We start from the raw sequence: 20606 nt of genomic DNA on the forward strand, positions 1-20606 counted from the left end.
GATACATAAATTTAAATATTTTAAGTTGTTACGTTATTGCTGAAAATAATGGCTCTAAAACATACAGTAGAGTCACTGTAATTAATTTAATATATAAATAATTCACTTTAATAACAGAGTAAATTTTGTTTATCTTTTTTCTGGGATAGTTTTGGTGCCAAATCTACTAGCAGTTTGAGTATGGATATGACCTGAGGCGGAGGTGAATTCCATGGGGGCCTGAAATTTTGTACTTAACCGATCACCATGTCAGTAATTATTAGTCATCCTCAAAACGTTTGTCTTCAATCACCCCCATGTGACTCTGGATCTTTTATGGTGAAGGTCTTAACCTGACTGTATTAGAAACACTCCACCATGCATTTACGCCTTGGAGTGCTAATTTAAGGTACTAACCACCTTCATGATAAAGATATTTGTAAGCAATCAGCCACTCACATACCTGGCATAAGAAACTAGAGCAATTAATGTAATTAAAATATATTCGCAGCTACAGACGTCCAATCGGGCTCAATAGTTACATATCTTAAACATATGGTACTGGCATTCAACTTCTATAATAAGACTGCCACTATTATCTTTGTTTTTTAAGTGTAAGTTCCAACCTTTGTATTCAATATACTACATGTCCACGTATACAGCTCCTGAACAAGTGTGCATTGCTCCAGGGACGCCATTTCCATTTCCATGGCCATAAGTGACAACATGCATGACTGAATTTAAAAGAAATATAATATTTGTCAGTGTGACTTGTTACCCTAAAATAACATTTTTTTTTTACTATGCACACTCTGAACAGTCTATCTTCCCGTGTGAGTATATTATTTTCTGTTTACTCTTCGGTTGGCACATTCCGCTAGTGCGGTGCATTGCAGTCAGTATGGAAGAGCTGAGACTGGGCTTTAAATAATGCCTAAGGAGGTACGACATCAAACTAAATTTGCTTTAAAAATATATATTTGAGATGTTTATTTAATAAATATCGCTGTTTTAACTAATTGATACACTTGTTACATTGCGATATTTGAATTCACAAAAGTTTCCTTCATAGTACAAAATTAAATTTTTTTTTAAATTTTTCAAATTTTTTTTCTTAAATGGGGCAAATGTTAAATTTAATGGCATTGAACACCAATTTGAATTTTCATTTTCTTGAAATATCGTGATTGTTCAGTATGGGGAAACTGTGTCTATTTAAAATTGGTCAAGCGTGAGCGACTTTACTGCACTGCTTTCTACCTATTTTCCACTACACACCACAAGGTTGGCTGGAATTTCGTTTTCTTACTAAGGGCCCTATTTTTGACGCTTTAGGAGTAATTCCACTAGCGGAATAGCTTAATTCCGACTGAGATTTGCTAAAAATAATTTTTCCCATTTTGTCTTTCTACTCATACCAAGGAGTGTATGGTAAATGGTATACTGTTTGTTATCTATGGTTGCTTTTGTTTTGGTGTAGGTGTGTTTATTGTTATCTTGGTTTCTATTTTGATTTGTACTGTTTGTAATTGAAATAAATATTAATTTGAAGAGTGAATTAACATTATTTCAATTTAAAAAAATAACTATTGTACACGTTAATTTTTGATGCGCTGTGTTGACGTCAAGGCACTAGAAAAACTATTTCGTAAGGTACCGTATTGCCTGCTATGAGTCATTTCATAAAGAATTTAAATAATAAAACATTTTTAATTTTGTTTTACATTTTTCTTTATGATATCAGTTAAATAAAAAGAAGCCTTTGAGGGACCAACAAACGAGAAAACGAAATGGGAATAAACGTAGGGAAAACAAAGGTGGTGAGGTTCACGAGGAAGAGAAGGGTGGAGGTAAAAGTGTACTACTGGAAGGGACAGGTGATCCAGGAAGCTGAGGATTACAAGTACCTGGGAGTGATCCTGCAGAGCGACTTGGGGTGGGGAAAGCAGGTCAAGAAGGTGGTGAAGAAGGGCAGGAGGGGATTGGAGTTGCTTAGCAGGACACTGAAAGGGAAAGTTAAGGAAAAGGCGTACGCGACATTGGTAAGGCCAGTGTTGGAGTATGCCGTGGCAGTGTGGGACCCCTATGTGGAGAAGGAAATTGAGGAGTTGGAGAGGGTGCAGTGCAAGGCAGCGAGATGGGTGACAAATATGTGAAGGAGGAGGGAAGACGAAGGCAGGATGGGGGAAACACACAGACCATCAGTGATGATGAAGGAGCTGGGGTGGGACACGCTGCAAAAAAAGAGGAAAGTAGAATGGCTAGTGAGAATGCAGAAAGTAATTTGTTGGGGGGGGGGGGGGGGGGAAAGCTGGGAGCTAGGTTGAACAGAGGGCTGTATCGAGGAAGGAGGGATCATGAGTGGAAGATTCAGAGGGAATGGAGACGGACAGAGAGAGGAAGGCAGGTATTCCTTGTGAGGACGGGGCGAGAGTGGAACGAGATTTAGGGGAGGTTACTGGATGTGGGAGGAGGGAAGGGCTTACGAAGGAGGCTCCAGAGGGGGGAGGGGGAGGGTAGTTGGGGGGTGGGAACTCCTTGCCACCGGGCGGATGCCCAATTGCAAGTGTTATTATATTAATAAAAAAAATAATCAAAACTTCCTTGAATGCTCATACTCATGAAAATTTCTTATTATTGTAAATTTTGTACTAAGGGAATTCTAATCCATAAATTGTAACGACATGTGTTAGTAGTGTAACTTCCAGATTTCTTTGGCAACATTATATTTTACCATCTGCCTTTCCAACTCCTGCTGAAAAATTCTCTCCAAATGTTTTTATTCAATAAAAGTTCCGTATCCATATCCAAATTTTTCCTTTCATCTTATTGGCATGAATTTCTATAATATTGATCCTTTGGTACATTATGTGTGCTGGTTTAATTTAGTACGTCAAAAGATTTTTGTTGTAACAAAGCTTGTTATACAACAATGAATTATGATCGCAAAATTTATAGGAAGGAAAAAATTTCCACGCGGCCAGATATCATTTTTGTTGCTTTTGTGATACATATTTTGAATTTTTGTTATGTACAGGATCTTTCAACATACTAAATTTAAATCAGCCAGTGGGATCAGTGTCTTACAGGATCAAACCATCAGGATGAAGGGATAGACTTGGATGTGGGATATGGAATAGTTACATTTTATTTGACCAGGTACTGATCATTTCAGCAGTTATATACAGGACTTTAAAGCCCTGGTGTTGTTTGTCAAATAAAATACAAGTAATTATTCAATGCTAATTAGAATTGCTGTAAATAATTTGTTAGGCCTAAAGTAAATTTAATCACCTTAATTTTTCTAATTTTTAAATGATTTTTAATTTACAATTTTCTTGAACATTCCCAGTGCAAACTTTTGTCTGAATGGAGTTGGAATTTGAAAATACCTTTTTGAGAGTTAATCAAGAAACACTAGTACTCAAAAACACCATTTTCTATTTTTTATTTTTTTTTTAAATAAGCAAGGACATTGAAATTTTTAAAACACTTATAGCACTAGGTCACTATAATCTGGGGTCCAAACATGGTATTTGTTCTTCTAGTTGTAATGCAGGGTAATTATCGGTTGTTGCAGATCTTTGGAACTGAAATAAAATAATTAAAAACATGGTTTTTATACACTACACGTCTCTAAATTTACAACCTAGGGATGGTTTTGTAATTCCTACTAGTTTGTGAAAAAAAATTGAAATTTTAGGTCTTACATTACAATACCTGTGCTTTTATGCTGCTGCCATTCATTGTTTAATCGCTTTAAATAGGAACATATGTTTTCTATATACTAGAGATTTTCCTAAATTAACTTTGCAAGGAAGGTTTGTTAGTTCCTACTGGTTTGTGAAAAAATAACAGTATACAACTTACATTACAATACCTATGTATTCATGCAATTGCCGACATTCATTGTTAATGTTTACCCATGTCAGTTTTTAAAAATTTTTTTGGAGAACTTTAGTTAATGTAGGTGGTGTTGTAATGAAATTTGTTTAAATAAAGACTGTATTGTTGTTGTAAGGAATTTTTAATGCTTGTATTTCATTTTTGTTGTGTTATTAGAATAAGTAATTGTCTTATGAAAGATTTGTTTTCTTACATTGCATTTAAAGTACATACTATTTGGAGTCACGTTGTAACGTACAAGTAGCCTAAAATTTGAATTTAATTTTTAACGTATTTCATTTTCTGCAAGGAATATGTGCTGTGCACTGAAGTAGCATTGAATTTTGCAGTCTTTTCAGGGAATTCTTTGATTGCAGTCATCGTATATTCTGTGTTTCATATGGCTGGTGTTTCAAGTATTCAAGTTTATCCCTGGATCCTGAAAGCTCTATCCTGATGGCATGATCCTGTTGGCTTGACCCTGTCGTTCATGATGCTTACTGTTTTAGTTCAGTAGGTTGAAAGATCCTGTTAGTAAGATTCTTTTGGCTTGAACCTGTGGTGCATAATGCTTGCTGTTTAGTTGTTTGTCGGAAGATCCTGCACATAAAAGAAATTGTGAAGTAAGAAAGTATTATGATTGTAGGTTGAAAAAAAAAAGTCTTTTTTATTCAACTTACGATTATGTGCATCACAAAATAAATGTTGTTTTGGCATATGCTCGGGAACGAGATAAGAGGCTGATTTTTAATTGGCTGGGATTGGATTACACCTTGTCACAGTAATGCAATATGTGTTTCAGAAGTGCAACATGTCATTGGTTGCGTATGGTATCTCGGACGACAGCAGTAGCGATGAGGAGGCTGAAAATGACGGTGCAGGTAAACTGATAGACGTGGTGAACGGCGATGAAGCGGCAGAACCGACAGGGAAGGTGAATTCTCCGCCAGACTCAGATTCGGTGACGTCAGACGAGGACGATGGTGGTGGAAATGAAGGTGAAAGTGGAGGTGCGGATAAAGGTGCAAGGACGTTGATGAGGCTGCCGAAGCCAAACGGCGAAGTCGCCGAAACTGAGGATGTGGACGACGAAGATGACAAAGCTGCCCTCGGAAGTGGGTTGTTCTCCTCGCTGCCTGCTCCCAAGGTCACCAGCAGTCTGTCGCTAGAGGTGGAGATGGACGATCCACTGCCTGTCGCATCACGTCTCGCTAAAAAGGAGACTGTAAAAATAACAGTCCCTTCATTATCGGAGGTAAATTGGCTTGCTTAGTCCCTTTTTGTGCCTCAGTTTTAAGATTTATAAGAACGCTAACTCTATTTAAGTAAGGTTGATTAAGATAAATTTTTTTTAGTATTCTCGAATATTGCCTCTAATTTGTTTATCTTTTGCAGTTTTCTAGCTCATAATATTTTCACTGTTTATATAGCCTAATACTTTAACCCAAAACTAAACATGTGTTAAGTATTGTGTGACATATTTAAGGAGGGTAAGAACTTTGGCAAATGAGAGTAGATTTTTAACGGTGAGGTTTTTGTATAGAATGGGTCAAACGTGTTACGAAGTGTCATCACGGCGGTGAGGACAGTGAAAGGTAAGCGGAATGCAAGGGGACGTAGAGGAAGGGATTGTGTATTGGAAGGGTGTGGCCAGGGTGTTTGAAAAATGTCTTTAAGCATGGAATTTTTCTTTGAGTGTTAAAAGCAGTTCAAAATATAGTGACCAAGTAGTGCTCAGCAAGCAATATGTAGATACACGCATTGGTATTATGACTATTATAAGGCCTCTATGCAATCTCTGATTGTTTAGGAGCCAGGCACAAAATCTAAAAGCCAGCGATAAAAAAGTACACATAGTTTCGAGAGCGGTTCTACTTTTAGATTTATTTTAAAAATTGAAAGTACTAAACGGTACCTGTATACTAGCAGCTTAATACAGTATGAGCAATTAGAGTTAATATATATTAATTTAAATACCATCTCTGATTTATTGGACTTGGTCATTTCTGTACCTACAGCAAGATTGACATGTTTTCAAAACTACTGAATAGTTTTTAATTGGTATCTTGGCAGATTTTAGTTTTTAGCAAGGAAAAATTTGCTTCGAGGCAACCAGGTGGTCAGGATTTGTAGAGCCCTGATTGATGTTTTTATTTTTAGAACAGTTGACGTGAGAGTCATGCTGAGTCGGTGCTGTTTGGTTCCTAGGGACCTGTTTGCGAAACATTACATACCATAATTGATCAAAATTAAATTCTCTATATCTCATTATGTTTTTGAGCTAGAAGCTTCTGATTGGCAGAAATGCAACAATAAATGCCATACTGCTGGGTGCAAAAACCATGAAAATTGTGTCAAATTCGAAATTGAATATATTCTGTTCTGAATTTTTTTCCTGATGTAAGAAGTGAATTCAATAATATAGCTTTAATATATTCTTTATATAAGGGTTTTGTCTTATTATAATAGCTCGAGATATATTTAAGTGATTATCTGTTTTACAGTTTAAAGAAGACGAGTCTGAGGAACCTAAGAAGAAAAAACTCAAACCATCTTCAGTAAGTTTATGATTCAGGGCTACATTATTTTTTTACCTACCGACTGTTGTAAGATCCAAATTATTTTTGCTTTTCAGACTAGCTATTTAAATATTATAGAAATATAACTTAAACTACAGCTTTATTAGTGTTATATCAATTCTATATGCATATGAGATTTCAAGTTAGGATTTTAGCCTGTTATTAATAATATTTGTAAGCAACATTTAGAATGGATTGATTCTCTGTAAATGATTGAGCAAGTATATCAGGATGGCTTGAATGGAATTCGAGCCTGGTTCAACTTTATCCAATTTTATGTAGTAAAATTTTGAGTATGCTTAATAATAATAATAATAAAAAAACATTCATTCAAAATGACAAACCAATTTTTTTAACTTGTATTTACAGGCCACTTGGTTTTACTTGTGACTGTAAAAACTACTTGAAAAGGAATTTGTTAGAATTTGAAAAAAAAAAATTGTGTTGTGAAACAACTTTAGTTTTGTTGGTCGCGTGGTTTTTTTTAATTTTAATATCAGTTTTCAGAAATTGCTGGTGGTCTCCTTTTTTATTGATAATTTACCATAGTATTCTCTATTTCTGGCTTTTTCATTTAAAAATAACTTCTTCTTTCATGCCTACTCCTTTTTTTAAATTATTTTATAAAGCTATGTCAGTTAAACTTTAAGGCTTCTGCTGCTTTAAATACCTTTTTTATCTCCCAAAGATTACATTTTCAATTTTCAGGTAGGTTCTGGATTGTTCGCGCTGCTCCCCGCCCCCAAGAACATGACCGTCAAGGAGACCAAGCGAGCCCTGGTGCCCAATGTCCTTACCAAGAAACCGGCTGCCTTTACTGTCAATCCGGCACCATCTTTGACACGGCGGGCGGGGAGCGTCAAGCCGTCGCCGGCCCTGACCGGCTACGAGGACTCGGGCGACGAGGCGGAGGCGGGGGACTACTTCTCCCTGGGCTCCGCGGCGGACGGGGCGCCGGGCCCCGGGGTGGGCGGCGACGAGGGCTCGCTCCCGGTCCCCCCTGAGGCCACTGATGCCCCTCCCCCCACTGCAGTGGCGTCGGGACCGGACGGCGAGTGGCCCGAGGCGTCCCCGCAAGGCTCGGCGGAGAGCGAGAGCAACCCACTTGACCGCGAAGACGATGACCTGCTTCTCAACGAGGAAGCTGTAAGTCTGTAGTACTGGGCTGCGTTGTGTCGCCTGTCAAACCTGCCAAGTGTCTTTTTGCAGTTGTGCCTAGTCAGTGCGAAGCTCGCTGGTGCTTCTAGCAATGTATCGTCTTCAAGCGGTCCTTTCGTCGCTTGTAGGGCAAATGTGAGGTTTGAGTGGTAACTATAACATTATTATATGAGGGAAATGAAGATAAAGTGGAGTACTTTAAAAAAGAATTTATCAGATGTTATTGCCTGAAACGTTACTCTGAAAATACATGTTTTTAGCCATTTTCATGCTTTTTAAAAATATAACTAAAAACAAAATGCAATAACATAACTACTCATCCACCCTCAGTGCATTCTTAAATGCTTTTCATAAACAGACGTCGCTCTGATATCTTGAGCGGTATTCAAATCTTGTGGAGATGGAAGCTCTAAACACCATGTTTATGCTCATGTTTACGGCAGTCCTTAATTAAACACTTTTGAAGTGTCTGCCTTAATATATTTTCAAATTTATCATTAACTATGTCTGGCTTCTGGTTTGAGGGAACATTTTTTTATTAATCATTCTTGAAAATGGCTGCAAAAAGAAACACCTGAACATTGGGCACACCATCATTTTCACAGGCGTGGCCTAAACCCAGAAGGCAAGAAAGAAGTAGTTACGGACAGGTCACTAAAGCCTATTACATTTTTTTTTTTTTTGTTAATTCTACAGTGAAAGGTATCTATGCTGGAAGTCTATGGTTCGGTATATTCTGTAAATACGCACAAATTCAGATTTTTCCAGGTGTATTCAGATTGCTGACTTTGGTCACCGGGTTGCATTTTAAGTTCGCTTAGAATTTGTCATTATTAGGAACTAAACAATTTTTTTTTTTCATTTATGTTGTACTAGCTGAAGTAGCCGGTGTTGCCCGAGCTAAACACATCATAATATAAGTAAGGAACATCACTACCGAGTTTCAAGTCTGTAGGACATACACTTGAAAAACAGGTCATTTTGATTTTTAAGTCCTATTGATTGCACAGCCTCGGTGCATCAAGGCTGCATCAGCAAAACCGGGATGCCAATCTTCAGCTTCATTTTGTGGCAAGACGTGACGGGACACACCAAACGATTCAAGGCAATGCCATCTATTGACGAAGTTCTAAATTAAACTTATTTTTTTTTTTAGCGCATTTAGTTCGTTAGCAGTCGCGAGCTTCACTAACTAAACAGGAGAGTACAGTACACATTTTAAAATGGCATATGCGAGGTTCTGTTTGAACTATTACTGCTGTAGGTATGGTGGAGACAGAATTTCGTCTTTATTTCTTTCAAATATTTGCATAAAAAAAAAAAATTAAAAAAAAAAAATTAAGGCGGGAAAATTTTGAATTTTGGTTAGGAAAAGCCAGAGAATTTTTTTTTTTTTTTTTACAGACTTGTGTGGATGGACGCCTTGTTTAAGTGTTGTGAACGGCATGAGACGCTGGGGAACAGATGCAGCGCCTGTGCGGGCGGCGGGCGGCGCGGGACCGGGCCGGGGTGCAGCTGATCGAGGTGAGCGGGGACGCGCTCATGCCCGACCCCAAGGAGTGGCTCACCAAGCAGCTGACGGAGGAGAGGCAGGTCCGGAGTCACGGCCACCGTCGCGACGACGGCCCCACCTCGCAGCAGAAGAGGAAGCACCAGATCACGTACCTCGCCTTCCAGGTACGTCGCCCACGCTCTCGGGACAGTTGGGACTCCTCGTTGCGGAGTACCCCGCCGTACGGTACACGTTTCCAGACTGCTGCAACGTTCATGTTATTTGAACTAGGGTTGGGACAGTACAATGATCTCAATACTTTATTCAGCTCAAATCTCCTCAGTGTTTTTGATGATCAGTAATTTTTTAAAATTAAAATTATGCATTTAATATTCAATGAACAATTTTGTATGACCCTGAAAAAAAATTTAAATAAAATACTTAGTAAACCGAATTTAGAATTTAGTACAGAATTTTTGCACTAACTTGATTTGTACATCAAAATTAACTGGTTTTTATTGAGAAAAATTAAAGCCCCACTCTTTAGGGATTAAGTAAATATTTTTTCATCATCAGCTGCTTTCAGCACGTGGCCGGGTTAGCAAAGTAATATGCTTCATATTCCTCTGTACCTCCCCCATTCTTTTCCTCTCTACTTTAATTATCTGCTCTTCCTACCAACTCCTCTGTCTTCCTTTTTTCCCCTGTGTACTTCCAACTCCATCGTTTTCCTAGGCAGCTCTTTTTTTTTTTGTCATTTTCCGCACATGGCCATACAATTTCATTCAGGTCTCCTGTACTCATGCTCTTGCTTGGGCCGTGTATTCCTGATCCTTCTGACATCAAAGTATTTGAAGTCTGATCTCTGATTTCATTAAGTTGATGAATAAATGAAAGAACGAAAAAAGACTCATGAAGGTCATCACAGATGATGAAGGGTAATGTGATGAGAATGGAGAGGTGGTGGAAACTAAGAGTTCCATGGGAAAAAAACACCAACATTCACCACATTCCCCACTTGGGAAAAATCCGAGCTTCGCTTCACTGGAAAAGAACTGGAATCACCTTGTCACTGTGGCCCCATTTTAACGTATATATCGCAAAATGATGATACGCTATAGACTGTTTCTTATCTTCAGTGCACGGGGACTGTCGCGGGTGTATGATCACACAGTAGGTATTGTAAAACACTAGTTTGCATTTTAATGGTACCTCCCTGTTCATACCAAATGTCTCCTACACCTGTAGATTGCATCTCCTTGCCATTTCCTCCTCGTTTTTGCCCACTACCTCCATTTCACTTCCTAGATACTTGAAGGTTTCTACCTTTTTCAACTCAACATCTAATTCAGTGCATTTCCATACTCCATTTTCTTTCCACTTCATGACTATCACTTCACTCTTCGTCGGGCTGAATCTCATACCACATTTCCTCACGTCCCACACTTCGTAGCATTAGTTGCTGTAGCACCTGACGCCCCCGTAAGCCCCAAGGGAGCGTCGCAAACCGCGAACCACTGCCGGGAATTACCTGGTATAGTGTATCGCCATCCGACATATCAGAAAAATAGGTTACGGCACACAGTTCACCAAACCTCTCGGCAATCAACACGGGTATAAAAAAAACAGGGCTTAAATTAAACAGCGAAAGAAAGGAATTTGCTTGAGAAAGCACAACTTTTGCGGCAAGTACGACAAAACATTATTTATTAATCTGAACCTCTGAAATCAAACTATTACAAGCATTAAAAGAATATAAGCATTCGCCGGTACATATTAACTAAATCGGGCCCGATGCTATAAACTATATATATATATATATATTCATACCTAGCACATGATAAGGAAATATAAAAATCCCCTAAACTTAACATCAGTTACAATAGACACCTTATAGTGATTTAAAATCTCTGATAAACCAAGTTCGAGCTAGTTAACACCTTCCTTGTTACGCGACGTGCTCAATTGTTCGGGGGACGGGTACCCTTAAAAAGTTCAACGCGAGTCTCTACCATTTGAATTTCATCATAAGTTTCAATTATTTACTTCACGTGTCCATATCATAAAGTTGTTAAATGTGGCTGGGGAGAAACAGACCTCCGACGTAAAATAACACTCTCAGGCTTGACGTAATTATTTCTGCCACCAATCTCTTGCAGCATAACCCCGTTGCACAAGGGGAATCACAAGGGAAGTCACTCACGTATCGGCTCGTCGTCTCCGTTGGATTAGCGAATCCTCGCTAAACCCCACTGGTCCTCAGGCCAGTCGGTGCTGACGGCTATACTAGCCGGAAGGAGCCTCGTTCCGCCGCGATAGTACCGCGACTATCTTCTTGACGAGCTTTACAGCTACTCTTGCGCACAGATACCAACGAGTTATTCTGCTGCCCAAGCCGGCCCCACACTCGCAAAAGTCATTTTTTGCGAGGCCGCTTGCGCGGACCACCTCACACACCGGGCCGTCGTCCAGAACAGCTGATCGCCTGCCTCCCCTCCCTTCCTTCAAAGAAGGGAGGGGAAAAAGTCTGTCTCCCTCGCGCGCATGCGCGCTGTGCTCGTGATTTGTTTCATTTTACCCCGATCACCACTTGTCCAACTTTGCTATGTCGCATTAATAATTAAAATAGTTTTATACAAATATATAACTACATTATAAATATAACTAATAAACACAATTAATTAATGATATTCTCACTAACTGTTACCAGGTGCTCCCGGGCGACACTAGCGCTGAAAAACGTTACCAATATTTCAAAAATACCGCCGTACGGATAACACCAATACTCAAATAAACTATACTAAAGGAAAACTATAATATAAACTTCCTTTTAATTTCCTAGTAAAACTGTACCCCGAGAAAGGGGTACACACCTCTCCTTCCTTTACTCCTCACACCATCAAATCATCAGCAAATAGCATGTCCTTCATTGTTTCTTCTCCACTTTTTTCTTCCGCTCACGCCATAATTATCTCCAACACTACTAAATAGTGGGAAAATGTACTATCCTGAATTGGCACTCTACTGTCTTGTTTGAACCACTTTGTCATCCCTTTTCCAGTTCCCACACTGCTTGTTTTCTTTATACATACACTTCACTCTACTTCTTACTCTTCTTTTATCCCAGCTTCTTCCATAGTTTACCATACACACTGTAGTACACCTCCATATCCAAGAATAGCATCACTAGATATTTCCAAATTTAGTTTATTCTCTTCATAAGTTGCCGTATGGTAAAAATCATGGCTAAATAGTGCACTTTGCATTAGTGAATGTAAGGTTAAAAAAAATATCACCCTACAATCAAAGGAATCAAAATTGACTTGTTTCAGGTTCTATTTCTTTCCAGAGGAGTTACCATCCCTGATGTTTTTGACACATCACCACTCAATATACATAATGTTGATTTCATTTAAGTTGTGTGTTGAATAGATGAGTGCATACTTGTGTGTGGTTTCTTTTATGCAGTAATATTGTATATTAAATTATTTTCAGGCAAAAGAAAACGAACTGGAATTGAAGAACCAGTGGTCACAAAACAGAATGACAAGGAAGCAAACACAGTCAAAATATGGATTTTGAATTATTCATTTGCGACCATCTGTAATATTGAAACTATAAACTGTATGTTAATTTTTAAAACTGTACATACCATTTTAGTTATTTTTGACTTGATATATCACCATTAGAAAAAAAATATATATTTAATTTTTTTGTTGAGTGCTTATACGTATTAGTTTCAATACCCAGGCATTAAAACTGAGTTATAGCTCTGTACATTTTGTTTGCTTGAATAAGACTACATACTCAAAGACGAGTTTTTGCTCAGAGTTAAGCAGAATGTATTGTTTTAACTGATGGTTATAAAAGCCATACAATTGTTAGTAAATAATTAAACCTTTTCTTTACGTATATATTGTTACACCAGAGAACCAGTATAAGTTGCCCCAAAATAGACTACTGCAAATAATGTACCGTATTTACTCTCAGAATTGTCGCTCTTGCATATGGGTTACACCTTTAATTTTAGGCATAAAAATCTAAAATTTTCACACTAATATGAGTTGCATAATATATCTGTCTTCACTAGAGTTCCATGGATACAAGTATTCCATGGATACAAGTAAAGTTTTTATGTTGCGTGTTGTAGTGTTACTATCTCAAAGTTTAATTAGTGTTGAATTAAAGTGGTAGAAATATCAATTAATGTTTTATATTCGGGTGATTCGGATATATAGAATTGTGTAAAGCTATGGTATGATGTGTGTATCTAATAAAGTGATAAAATCAAATTTAACAACTAGATTTTGGAATTAGTACACCAAGTTTCAATACAGTCGAAATGGGTGCCATTATGAAAGAATTGTCAAATAAATTAAAAGTGATTTTATAATTTATGTATTATTATTATTGGTTCTATATGTGAACAACGTGCCTTCAACTCAATGGGTCATAAACAAATTATCAATATAATTATAAACAAATTTACATTTCAACTGGATGGAGTTCTCTTTAGGAAATTTGAAACTCTAAAATATCAGTGCGATAATTAAGCGAGTGTGACAATTATGCAATAAATTTTAGTTGTGTTAATTTGAGTTGGATATGCCATATTAAGAAGTTACCTGCTATTTTTGAAATGCTACTGCCAGGCAATATTTTTTTTTAGTCATTAAAATTTTTGCATGGTGATAATTGCTTTATGGCATCCATTCTTTGTGTTTGCACTGCTGGTCAATGCACACAAATTTGCTTCTGTAGTACTAGTTTTGAAATATTTATTCATAACTTATTCATAAATATATGGAATCTGCAAAGAACTACAAATACATCACTGTGTACAAAGCAGAGCCTTAATAGTTTACATATATATTTAATTGTACCCTTTTGTAAATAAATCAAATAGAATTGTTTATTTTTATTATAAAAGAAGCTGAAACATTTATACTTTGGGGAACCATCTTATAAATAAAATCTACAATTTGGTTTCATTTTATTTGTAATTCTGAGTCATGCGTACCTAACTTTGTAGTAAAATATTTATCCTTTTTTAGATGCAATGTTCAAGATGTTCTGCAAAAAAAACCTTTTTTACTTAAAGTAACATAACATTGTGTTATAATTTGGAGTAAGTCAGATTGATTCTTCAATATATACCATCAGTACACCAATCTCTCGCTTAGCACGTCTGCAGATTGCACGTATTCCTTTAGCACTATGTTAATTTTACTGCCCCGGTCTTGAATAGTACGTCTGTAAATTTCAGCACAAAATCGCCACAGGCAAAAAAAAAGTCGATTTAAACTCGGTAAACAACAGATGTACCATGGTGTACAGTTAGCTATCCGAGGGGGGGGGGGGGAGGGGGGTAAGAGATGCATGCACAGGTCTGACTACACTATAGGCTGTTGTACAAATATCATCTATGGCAAGTTAAGCTGCGGCTATGGAGTGTAAAATACCAAATGTTTTTACATCCAAGTGTATGCCGCAGTGCCGTATCGTTGTTGCCCGGCCTCAGACCGGGCTGTGATGAACTCAGTCTAGCTAGTGGCAGAGAACTTGCACAAACACAAGCAATGTCTGCCCATTCATCTGCCGGTAACTGTATATGCGCGAGAAACTGAAGTTGGAATCATGGCTTCCAAGTGAGAGCATAATGCATTGTGTTCAATTTTTTGAGACAAAACTAGAAATATTACGGCGTGCAGAATGTCATGAAGGCCACACTTATGTTGGTCACACTTTAGTTTTAAGCCAGTCAACCGTGCGAAATGACTATCAAACGTTCATATAAGTCTGATTCTGTTGGTTGTACTAGCGGGAAAATATCTGACATTAGATACCGGAACATAAATGAACAGATGATTCACGTGAAAAAGTTAGTTAAATGAATGGTGCAATAAAAAAAAAATCACGAACCTAGCAGGATTGATTTGAACCAAGCGGTGATACATAAGCACTTTAATTTTTTGAAAAATTAAGATGTTAATATCCTGGCAGTATTGTTGGCTTCACTACTGGTAATGGATGGTTTGGAAAGTTCGAGGAAAGGTATACGACATGAGTTGAAGGTCACGCCCGGGCAGGCAAGTCAACCAGCCGACTGACAATAACTACATATCTCCCGGTGCGCTGTGACGTATTTGTCATACAAAGTATTCAGTGGTAGACACAAAGATAAATGGTGTGACATATTTATCATCGAGTGTTGTTATATACATTTATGCAAAAAAATGTCTCGCCTCATCTTAAAAACAGTGTAGAAAAAGTTAAGGGTTTTTTTTTCCTCCAGTGCCTGCGTGCTGTATGTGAAATGCACCAACTTTTTTCTTCTTCTGTGGACCATGAGCTGGCCTTTTTTATTTTGTCAGCTAGGAGGAAGAAGTAATTGCCTTGAGCTGTCAAAACACAAATATTGCTGTCAGAGGCAGCTGACAGTTCTACAGTTCCAATCCATGTTTAAGAGTGGCTTCCTTACTAGTGAAAACAGCTGTAAGCAAACATCAGCCTTAAAGTATTCTGCTCCAACAAAAAAAAATTCTTCTGAATCTTCATAGTTTTAATTTTTCCAAAGACAAAAGTCAAAGAAAATTAGTCTTTGATTATACTTTCACTTTAAAAAGCTTCACACACCCCTAATAAAAAAAAAAGTAACTTTGCAATATATTTTTTTATTAAAATAGTATTAACCTATTGAGAGAGTAAAGCAGTTCATCTCTAAAGAAACTAATTTTATTATCTTAAAACTTCTTTAAGACAAATATTGCACAGGCTTCATAATAAATATATATTTTTAACTTTAAATATTTTCTACTCGACAAGAAACTGTATTCGATCTCATCACCCAACATACTTCTTCAGTTCTTAACTTCTAGATAGCTAATCATACTAAAAAGGAGAAAAACTATAACGTTGAATCTTTTAAAAGATAGTGCATGTGTGTATAAAATACTTTTGCTTTACAAACTCCAAAGCTAAGGTTTGGCAGTGGGTCAGTCAAGTGGATAGGATACCCTTTCCAAATTAAAAGTAACCAGAATTCTTGTTTGATTTGTATTTATAATTAATCACAAACATTTCAAAACTACACTATGCATACTTGCATCTTACATATATAAGCTACATAATGCAACCAAAACTGTTCATTCCAGAAAGAAAAAAAAAACATACTAACACTAGGTTTTAACCTATACATGTCAGAACATTTACATGAACTTTAAAACAGCAAATATAATAAATGCTCCAATGAAATTTCCCTAAAATTCAAGACGTAAAATTGGTTATATTTGGGAGTCATGAGATAAATGATGATAACTTTGCATAAAGAATAGCTTACTAATGATAATTTACACAAAGAATCTAACAGAAATAACAATCACCACTGTATAGGGACACACATTACATCATGTTTAAAGCAAGACACTGAAGCAGTGTACCATCTTGTATCACAGCATCGCCGCTTCGCACTTTGAGACAGCCCAAGTTTTAAAACAGCATACACATAATATCTTGTCAAAAATAATTCTCAACATACCAATCCGAAAAGAAACGTTAAGCAAACCTGTCATGAACTTACAAATACTGGCGTGAATTCAGTTTTTTTAAATTCCGATGCTGCAAGATGAAGGCATTTACAAAAAAGAGGTCACATTTTTAAAATTTGCTTATGACCATGTAGAACACATATTCATGCCTCATTATGCACATAACTGCAATTCAAAAAAGTAAAAAAAATTCTAACACCCACAATTTTTTTTTGCATTTTAGATACTTTCTACCCAACTCCTCTCTCCCCCCCCCCTTTTTTTTTACAAAATAATACAAAACCATTTGCATCATGAATTAAAATACAAGACAGCCTCAGCAAAACTCCACGCTCGTAACGGTGAAATGTTATCCAAAGTGAATGTCCGTTCCAGCCTCCGGGTGGTCTAAGTTGAGCTCGGCGAGAACTTTGTAGGCTGGATGATGGAGGTTTTACGGACGGGCACAGTTTCCGGCGTCGGGATCGTGTCTCCCGTTCCGTACACCAGCTCCACGGGCGCTGACCTCGTTTTCTGCTTCGCCATTTGGTAATCACCGGAGTCAAAGTACTTCTGCTGCAACACATAACAACCGTGTAGGTTCAGTTTGGGGGGGGGGGGGGGGGGGAACTATTTCATAACAACTTCATCATTCTATACATTTAAAGCAGACCTCAATATCTTAGCATCAATGAACAATTTACATTAAGGTTGACAAAAATTCATTTATTCTCTATTCCCATTTTAGAAACTTGAGTATAATACTTCTGTAGTATAAGCATTTTCTCTGATAACTAAGAGTCCAAACCTATTTTCAATATAGTACTTACTTTGCTTAAACATCATTACAGCCATATCTACACGACTGGTTTATCATTTTACCTGGGTCTTGTCAAACTATCAATTAAAATATAAAAAAATTTATTAAAGTGACTTCCTAATATAATAAAGGGCATGGCAATTACCTAAATTCCTTTACGTAATGAATTTTTGCATATCAGCGGCAGACATTACAAGCTGTTAGTCCACACAAGATTGGTGAGCAGTAAAACTAGTTTTTTTTTTCTTTTCTCCATAAACATATGAAGTTCTTTTACTTGGGTGAACCTCAGTGAGGTTACCAATTCTGAGAACTTATTTTAATATAATAAATTTAATAACTCTATAACAGTTTAAAGTAACAAAAAATAGTGTATTGTTGCACTAGTCCAAACTATTATGCTCAGTGTCAATCATTGCAGTCTCAATTAGTGCAGCAATAACATTTTTGTAAATCACAAACACCATTATCAGGATTCAACTTCACAAAGAAATGTTTTACATAATTGTGCAAGCAAATATTTTTTTGAGAAATCATACTACATACATATTATGAGGAAACAAAACCAATCACCTTGTGTGCCAATCTTTTCTGCAAGAACACCGAGTGGCCAGTCATGGGACGGTTGGCAACTCCTTTCGGCATCTTGGCTTTCAACTTTTCCTCTTCCAACTTCTCCAGTTCTTTGTACGAAAGCTGGAATCACACACGAAGTACGGTGATAAAAATTGTACACATTCCACGCACAACTACGGATTATCCATTTTAAATGGGAACTACAGATGTACGAATAATTGAAATTGTGTAAAAAGACAGCATAATCCGTTTCACGGTTAGAACCGCCCTAGCACCATATATTTGTCTCCTATAGAATTCTGAGCACAAGTGAAGTCTGTGTTGCCATGTGGACTTTTCTCAGTCTGCTGAAGAGGCGACAATCACCCACTCCATGCGAAATGAGAAAGAATTATGATTGTAGGTTGTAAAAATCCTTTTCATTCAACTTATGATTATAATTCATTATTATATGAAAATATTTTTATTTTCAAGCCAACAGGATCATGCCATCAGGATCCAGGGGTGAACTTCAATATATTTAACGGAAGATTTATGCATAGTTTTCAATTCTCCGTAGTTGGCTGTAGTTGTGCTAAATAAATACACAATCGTGGATTAACAATGACTGGTGGCAGCAGTGTGAAAACACAGGTATTATAATGTAAGCTTTAAACTGTTATTTTTCACGAATCAGTGGAAATTAAGAAACCATGTTTTCAGGGTATATTTAGAGACCATTCTAGTACTTGAATAACATATTTTCATTTACATCTTTTCAACAAAACGTAATGCTGGTATAGTAATGTAAGCTATAAAGTATTATTTTTCACAAACTAGTAGTAATTATGAAACTATCATCCCTTCAGGGTAAATTTAGGGATATGTTTAGTGAGTGAAAACCATGTTTCTCGATATTTTTTTCTTTCCGTTATAAAAAGCCGCTACGTCCAATAATTACTCAGGCTTCGGGAATTGGGGGAGTGGGGGAGGGGGACTCCTTGCCACCAGAACAGAAGCACATTCGCAAGTGTATCTATAAATTAATAATAAAAAAAAGGCTCCTTTGGTTAAAACTGCCTTACTTTTCGGAAACAACGTTTGTCTTTTTTGATAGCCTGAAAAATGCTGAATTGTAACTGGCTGTGTATTTTGCATTTAAACAATAATTTAAAACGATAACTAAAGAATCACACATTAAAACATTTGCCATAAAAGGAAAAATAATATCTAAACGTATTATACATAAAATTTAAGTAGGCCATAACCGTTTTTTTACTTTAAATAACAATTACCTTCTCCGATGTATTCTGTTCATTATCACTACTAGCTTCTTCTCCACAAGGAACTTGTTCTTCAGACATCTCTTACGCTTCCTTGTATCTGTAAAATATACAAATATTAGTCCCCGATACTCTCAGTTAAGTTTAAACGCAACATTAACCTTATTTATAAACGTCATGTAGTTATTTAAAAAAAAAATACCTAAAACAAAGAACAAGTTAATTTTTCAGTAAGAGAGAATTCTTAACATGCTAATTGTTTTGTTTCTAATACACTGAAAGTTTATTTAAAACTTACAAACACTGAAACACACCAAATATTACGAAATATTATCAAAATAAATAGTCTATTTGCATAACGAAAACGTTTCAGAGTGCAGCACCGTTCCAAGCAACATGAAAATGGAGGGAAAAGACAAATCACATGCTGCTACTGCAAGGAATATTACCGATTTTTTTCTTTCAATTCGATATAAAGTGGATGTGTAGATACTTATTATTTATTTATTCATTCATGCACTCCGTTTAGTCCCAAATTAGGGACATGGAGCTAGTTAAATACAATTTAATACAATAGAAGTTATATAAAAATCAACAATACAATTCATACAATCATATTACATATGGTTAAAATAATAAAAATTGACGGTATATATACCTATATCAGTTAAAAAATAAATCATAAAATACACACACACAGTAGGGCTATGATACAATCAACACCAAGCTATAATTATGCAGAAATCAGGATTAAATTTGTACATACTACTATTGGTGATCCTAATATTCAATAATAGTATAAAAGTTATGTATATGGAGAAATTCCTTTAATTTTTTTTAAAATAACATACTGTTCTGAAAACAGAAAATTTGAAGATCTTTGGGCAATTTATTAAATAATTTAACAGCTATACACTCTATGCCTTTTTGAGAAGCCGAAAGAGACGAAAATTTAACATGAATATTATTTTTTGATTTTGTGCTATACTCATGAATTTGACAATTTAATACAAACTTATCCTTATTATTTGATACGTAAACCAAAATATCTAAAATATACTGAGATTGTAAAGGAAGAATTTTTAGATATGTAAATAGAGGTCTACAAGATTCTAGTTTCTTTTTATAACACATGATCCTTATTGTTTTTTTCTGTAATATAAAAACCTTACGGCTATCAACATAATTTCCCCAATACATAAGACCAAACTTCATTAAGGAATGAAAATAAGCAAAATAGACCTTCCTTAAAGTAGCCTGTGATACTAATGAAGACAAGTATCTCAATGTGAAAATTGCTGAACTTAGTTTTTTAGATCATATCATAAC

The 20606-nt window shown here is 36.4% G+C and overlaps 2 protein-coding genes across 7 annotated transcripts; one reads left to right on the forward strand and one right to left on the reverse strand.

Moving 5' to 3' along the window:
• The first annotated feature begins 1437 nt into the window (after positions 1 to 1437).
• On the forward strand, positions 1438 to 14084 carry LOC134540144 (proline-rich protein PRCC). The gene is made up of 6 exons (XM_063382680.1): positions 1438 to 1632; positions 4667 to 5119; positions 6369 to 6422; positions 7152 to 7589; positions 9066 to 9278; positions 12589 to 14084. The coding sequence occupies exons 1-6, from the start codon at positions 1588 to 1590 to the stop codon at positions 12673 to 12675; spliced, it is 1290 nt and encodes a 429-aa protein (XP_063238750.1). The 5' UTR covers positions 1438 to 1587; the 3' UTR covers positions 12676 to 14084.
• A 2051-nt stretch (positions 14085 to 16135) lies between these two features.
• LOC134539883 (cAMP-regulated phosphoprotein 19) lies at positions 16136 to 19736 on the reverse strand. Of its 6 annotated transcripts, none has more exons than XM_063382232.1 (4): positions 19592 to 19736; positions 19290 to 19377; positions 18013 to 18135; positions 16136 to 17192 (listed from the first exon to the last, which is right to left on the reverse strand). In XM_063382232.1, the coding sequence occupies exons 2-4, from the start codon at positions 19356 to 19358 to the stop codon at positions 17028 to 17030; spliced, it is 357 nt and encodes a 118-aa protein (XP_063238302.1). In that variant the 5' UTR covers positions 19359 to 19377; positions 19592 to 19736; the 3' UTR covers positions 16136 to 17027. The 6 variants fall into 6 exon arrangements, with proteins under 6 accessions (XP_063238302.1, XP_063238301.1, XP_063238298.1 ...); XM_063382231.1 differs by having other exon boundaries at positions 19576 to 19736; XM_063382228.1 differs by having other exon boundaries at positions 16136 to 17195; positions 19576 to 19719.
• Between the last annotated feature and the right edge of the window lie 870 nt (positions 19737 to 20606).

This window comes from Bacillus rossius, chromosome 16 (genome assembly GCF_032445375.1).
Source record: "Bacillus rossius redtenbacheri isolate Brsri chromosome 16, Brsri_v3, whole genome shotgun sequence".
NCBI lineage: Eukaryota > Metazoa > Arthropoda > Insecta > Phasmatodea > Bacillidae > Bacillus > Bacillus rossius.